Raw genomic sequence first — 6,915 nt, 5'->3', positions numbered from 1 at the left:
CGAAGCAAAGTGTAAATCGTGGATTATTATTGCCTTGGCTAGTTGGTGTGGTAGGGGAGTGGGGTCCATATCCATTACAATTTCTAGAAGACATCACAACCAATTTTGGCTCCAGCACCTTCTAGATTATAATCGAAAACATATTATCTTGGTTCTGCTAAATAAGAGATTGGAAGGCAAGGAATTTAATGAACATGACTGTTAAGAATGTGTGTAACAACTAATCAAACATGTATGCATGCAAAGAGATGAATATGATGAGAATTTAGAGAAGGGGGGCCGGGGTAACATACATAGGTGTTGAGCTGGCGAACAAAGCTGGAGAAGTTGTTGTGCTTGAAATAATTGGGAAGCAAATCCTTAGCGAAATCGGCATGCTTCCACACCACAAAAGTGTTGCCACTCTCACTCCACGAAATCACGTCGTCCGTTGCACGATCATCCACCAACTCATACGTCTTCGTCAAGAACGGCGCCGGCACCGATCTCTGTGACATCTCTCTCACCTACCTCACAAATAATCTACTCTTAATTATTCCTAATCTCTCTCTAGTAATAGCTAATAGCTAAGAAATAAACAAAAAGAATAATATATTATTGAGAAGAACAACTAAAAAGGAGGAGAGCGGTCAAGAATTCCCAATCCCAGCAATAGAATCCAGAGAGGAAGAAGCGAGAGTGAACTAAGTTTCTGTGACGATCAGAATCCATGGATCTTAACCACAACAGCGGCTTCTTCAAATGTCACAATAAATACCATAACTCCGTTTCCCAACGCCAAAGGGAAAGAAAGAAAAATGAAAATTAAAAGTGTGATATGATATTCTTCCCTTAAATAATGATTCTTGGGCCTTGTACTCTTTTATAACTGCACGGAACCAAACAAAACAATTTCAATTCTAAGTTCCAACCCAACCTGACGTGGGTTCTAGAAATTTTAAGAAGCACTGAAATACAATTAACTTTATAAACAAATATAATATATTCCGTAACCAATATTTTTTTTTCTTAAGTTAAATATTTGAGTTATAATTTGTTGGTAATTAATATTATTTTTAATAATTTATCTCATTTAAATTAATATTTTATTTTTATTAAATTATTTAACCGTTTTTAATTATTATTTTTACGTAATGACCTTTTTTAATATTTGTTTGAGAGAAAGATAGAATTTGAGGGTGGACCAAACTCGAAACTGAAAAAGCCTGAAACCGAATTCATACGTGCACATTTACATAGGCACCATTATTACTAGTTACGACTACTTTACTTTAGTCATTTCTAGGAAGGTCAGAGATAAACATTGGGACAGGGGGAAGCTAGATAATTACAACACGCTTTTCTCGCAAAGAAAGGGCTCTCTTTTTGTGCCTTCTTTCTTCTTCTTCTTCTTTTTATTTATTTTTTTCGCTCTTTCCATGACGAAGCTTCTATTATATTTCACCGTGGAAAAACTTTCCTCTCCTTTTCTTCTTCTTGTTTTATATTTTAACGATTTGAGAGCAGTGTGTTTTTATTTTTTAATCGTGAATGGAAGCGTGGGCTTAGTATTCTTTGCGGTTTACTTTTTTAATAAAATAGTGGAATTAAAGAGTAGAAAATCAACCCATTGCTTCAGTCATTAATTTATTAGTCTAGTCTACTTAAGTAATTATCAAACACAATTTATAACAAATTAGACCTTATTTTATTAAATTAAAAGATACTGTAATAAAGAAAAAAATAAATAGAGAATATAACTATTGAATATAAAAAAAATTATAAAGTATGTTTAGTTTAGGTGAATAAAAATAATAAATTTTATTTTCATTTCTATTTTCACAGCTTTCTAAAAATTGAAACATTTAAATAAAAAGTAAAAATACAAATTCAACGTACCCTTAATTAATTATTCCTTTTCTATTATTATTGTAACAAAATTGGCACAGTATTAACTAAGCAATAAATTGGTTGTGAAAATTAGTAAAATAATATTTATATTCTGTGTATTAATTAATTGAAGATAACGATTAAAAATCTATCGGCGCAAAAAACTTTCCAAAATAGCATGAGATGTCGACACAAACTTCTCTTTTTGAATAGGGGGAGAAGAACCAATGAGTTAGAAGCTTGGGCAAGTGGGTAAGGGGGCCTTTTCTTTGATCTCACCTAACACACTCCATTTCTCAATTGCTTCTAGTCATCGTTATCGCAGCTTACTTGATTATTATTATTTTATTTTATATATTTATATACATACATAGTATTATTAATTCATTATTGTTATGCGCCTTGTCATTTTTCTTCAATTGGTCCCTTTAATTTTTTCATTTCTTTTCCATAGACCTTTCTGGCTCTTATGACCGCCCAACAATAATATTTAAGAATATGTGGACAATAGGAGCGAAATTAAAGAAAGAACAATGCAATGCAATTGCGAAAATGCCCATACATGACTTTTATATGTCTTGTCATTGAAAATTCTTGGATTCTTGTTGTATATATCTCCTATCATTCCCCAAAACCTTATATGTTTTGACAATTAGAGTAAGAAGGTTGAAAAGATATTCACGTAGGGTTCAGTTATTCAATTGTTTTCAGGTGTAACTAGCTAGCTAATAGAACCCACATATGGGTTGTTGCCGGTTCATCAAGCAACTTCACCTTAATTACAACACTCTACAAGAATATACATAATTAATTAAATACCTTTGTAGCTAAGTTATACACTTGCATGTGATTAATACAGCCGCCTTATTAATCAACACCATATAAAGAAAGAAGTTAATTAGTCCGTTCGAAAAAAAATATTATACTTGTTGCAAGATTCAGATCGTTTCACGTTCGTCCACTTCTTTCTTTCTTCTTCTTTACTTGTTTTTGCGCTGCTACCACTTATTTACATTTACGTAATATTTACGTAATATAATCTAAAAATCCAGCAACGACCCCCCAAATTAAAGATGTAAAAGACTATATGACCTAGGCTTAAATATAAAGCAGAGGGAGACAACACAATTTAATTAGTCAGGGATAGTATATGATCCAATAAACAGTAGTTCCAAATACTAAGGTTCTATTGCAATAAAACAAGAACAGAATAATGGAATTAGTTCTTCCCAGGAACAAGATCGCCATGGCAAGCAGGGACGAATTTAGTGGGACGAGCAGTAGCTTTGATTTCCTAAAATTTTTAAAAAACTATATTTATATATGAAATATGTGTTTAAAAAAATAAAAAATATTATATAATTTAATAATTTTTATATGTATTATTTTTTATTATGTAATAAATTTATGTCTTAATTATTTAGCTTATTAATATTTTGAGAAAAAGACAAATAGGTCTTGACCTTTTGTTCCGCGGACATTTTCGTCCCTAACTATTGAAAAATACTTTTAAGTCCCTGACCTTCACAAAATTTGGACGGATCAGTCCCTCCGTCCAAATACTTCCGTCACGGACTGATCTATCCAAATGCCTACGTCAGGGACTTATCCTTCCAAGTTTTGTGAAAGTTAAGGACTTAAAAGTATTAATGGTCAAAGATAAAAATGTCTATAGGACAAAAGGTCGGGATCTATTTGTCCTTTTCTCTTTTATTTACGTATAAAAAGGTCCTGTTTTGTAGCCGGAAAAGAAAAAGGAAAAAGAAAAAAAAAAAAGAAAGAAAGAAAATGGCATGGTGCATTTTGCTTGCAACGGTGCAAGAAGGAAAGAACATTACCAGCCACGTTTACCTTTAATTAGTAGATTATGTGACAATATTTCCAATATTTGTCTACCTCGAAGTCAAAGCCTATATGGGAAAGTAACGTAGACAATATGTGTATTGAATATATGGAAGTCATTGTCATGTTTGGAAATGGAGACTAGATAATTTTGAATCAACTATATTCCTGTAGATTACTACTTCTAGAATTTTCAGAGGCTTATTATAGCGCAGCCAAAATGTTTATTTCATATATTTCAGAATAATTCAAGACCCAATAAGTAACTAACTTATATATCCTAAACCTTAAATTCTAAATACGCACAGTACAAAAAAATGTTGAATAGCGAGTATTAGATTTATCCATGAATTTATTTAACCGTATAAACAATACCAAAAAATATTTATCGGTAAATTTTGCATCAAAAACTACAATTAACACGATATAAATAAGTGGTTGATTATTGTCGAATTTTTTTAACAGTAACTTTAGCGCCATATTATATTTTATGGTGCTAATTTGCCGTCGGATTATTCCGCCAATAAATTCGACGATATGCAATTTTTTTTACACAATTAATATACAATTAATAGTCAAATTAAAATTTTTGTTTACAAAATAATGACACAAATTCTAAATAACAGAAATCAACTAATGATTTTATTAAATATCAAGAATCTGAATATAATAAAAAATCAAAGAAATAAAATACAATGAAATAAAAATAAAATAAATTAAATATCTAAACTCTACGGATTTCGATAATCGTCGTCATCGTTGTCTTCCCACTGTTAAGGTGGCAAACTAGGTGCTGATGTCGGTGCCCCACCAGTAGTGCCGCTGCCTCCAGCGTGCATCTGGTTGTTGTACACTGCCATCTAGTCTCTCAAACACTCTAGACGCTCCAGCTTCTCCGACAGCTCCGACCTAATGGCACCGGTGTCTCCCGCGCGTGCAAGAAGCTCGTTGTGCCTCTGCTCAGACTGCTGAGCTTGTTGGTGAAGCTCTTCTGCATCTCCTCCCTCAAATCGACAACTTTCTCGAGATCGGCAGGACTGGTGGCAGAGGCAGATGAAGTCGCCATTGTGGAGGTGTCGAGGCCGTTGACAAAGAACGACTCCAACCATAGACGCAATTCTTGTAGGGCTCAGAGGCGATCTCGCGCCAAACCCTATCAGGATCAACAATTGAGGCATCAGAGCCAGGGGTTGTCCCCACAAGGCTGAGATTGCTGGGTCGCGGCCTCCAATCTCTGCGTGTAGTCCTCCTGTGTAACACACGTTGTGATTAGGATGATAGTTAATTGACTTTAAACCGAATACATTTCAAATTTAGAATTAATTGAAACTCATATAATAAGTCGTAGACCGCTCATCAGCAAATCTCTTCTTATTGGCCTTCAACGTATGGGTATACCCGAAGGTCTCCGCTAATGTCGCCTCACGATTCAACGATTTAGACTACACATATTGAAACCAACTGATAAAATAAATCAAGTAACAATTAATTCAAGTAATAATTAATAAAGATTAGCAAACTAAATACAAGTATATTCTTCATCTTCATGAAAGTTGCCGACCCATCGGTATAATTCGACGACCTCGGCGAAATCCTGTTAGTTCTGTTTGTCAGACAGTGACGCTTGAACCCCTCATTAGTACTAAAATGGACGTCAAATTCCTTCTTAATATCTGGACAGAGCCAAACCATGAGGTGGTTGCGTCCCTCACGAACGTTCTGCATCATCTGCTGAAGTTGCCTAGCTATCCGGTGGTCGTAGATCTTCCTGATCAAGATATCATGTTTCCTATCTCATATAAATTTCACCTGCACAAAGTAATTCAACAATATTTGATAAAGAAAAAGAGGATAAACAAGAAGATAAAAATTCAAAAATGAATAAAAAGATACATTTAAATTAAAATAGAAAATAAAAGGAATAGAATGAAAGTGATTATAAAGAAAATCATTCTGTTTTTTACCTGATTTCTTGACACAATAAGAAAGGAACTCCTTAGCCTAACTTGTCCTTACAATAGTTTCGGAATTGAATCGAAAGGACTCCTTAACCTTCTACCTAGTTCCTCAATGCAACAAGAGATCGAGGGACTCACTCAACCTCACTTGTCCACACCATAGTTTCATCACAAAACCAAAAGGGAGGATTTCACCCCTATAATCACGAAATTATGACTATTATAATTTATGAGGTATTTATAACCTCTTTTTAGGTTAAAAAAAAGAAAAATCATAGACCCATAACATAAAGTCTAATTTAGTAAATAATTAAATAAAACCAAAATACATCAAACTAAATTGAATATTCTAAAAATATAAACTAATAACCTCTAAATAATACTTTATCGTTTCATATTACGAACATTTGAAGTACGTATTAACACTAGTTAGTCGAAATAAAATACAGTTAATTCAATAACATTGGGTTCTTATCGCCTACTTCTGAAACCACCGCTCTCTGGTCTCAACAGGTATTTTCGTGTAGTTTGACCATGGGTTGTCGTACATGGACGTAATCACATTGGAGATCAACTATGTATATGCATTGTTGTTTGGTGCAAACCTATCAATGAAAAACTTAAGATTAGCAAACACATAAAAACACATAAAACTTAACAAATTCGAAATAGATTGCAGATAAAAGACATTAGAATAGTACTCATGCCTGCATGCCATCAGGTCAAATCCTCATCGTATGACGGTGGTGGTGGAGGGGCATCTGCCTGGAACGCATTAAAGGAATCACCCACCACTGTCTCTGCGTTGGAGTTGGAGGGGGCGTAGCAAAAGGAGATACGTAGTTGGGGTTCAGAACCATGATGAACTACTGGTCCGATGGACCTGCCTGTGACGTCATAGGGGTAGACGGAGTTGTCGGGGTAGAGGGCGATAACTGAAAAGTCCCTGAGGGTATTGGTGAAAACCCTCCCTCTACCTGTCGTCATGTCTGCAAAGAGAATACCAATTAACACTAATCTGTATATATACACCACAAATCCTTTAACATTAAAAATTTTGACATAACATCCCCTAAAATTGGACATATATCCACTTTTACGATTCTCACAAATCCAACCAATCTCAATCCATAACCTCATTCATGCAAAACTCAATTAAATTCACAACATTTCAAGTAGAATATATTAATTTATTTATATTATTGTATACATTTATAAAGGCATCATATATATTGATATTTAAATC

At 33.9% G+C, this 6,915-nt stretch overlaps 1 protein-coding gene across 1 annotated transcript in view; it reads right to left on the bottom strand.

Annotated features, from left to right (window-relative positions):
• Positions 1–852, bottom strand: part of LOC107642779 (heat shock factor protein HSF24) — a 2,567-nt gene extending 1,715 nt beyond the window's left edge. Inside the window, exon 1 of the mRNA XM_016346253.2 lies at positions 294–852. Coding sequence (XP_016201739.1) covers positions 294–497 — 204 coding nt within the window. The 5' untranslated portion in view covers positions 498–852. The remainder of the gene's footprint in view (positions 1–293) is intronic.

This window comes from Arachis ipaensis, chromosome B05 (assembly GCF_000816755.2).
Source record: "Arachis ipaensis cultivar K30076 chromosome B05, Araip1.1, whole genome shotgun sequence".
Taxonomy (NCBI): domain Eukaryota; kingdom Viridiplantae; phylum Streptophyta; class Magnoliopsida; order Fabales; family Fabaceae; genus Arachis; species Arachis ipaensis.
The sequence above is the reverse complement of the archived record's forward strand: the minus strand, read 5'-3'. Positions and strand labels throughout refer to the sequence as shown.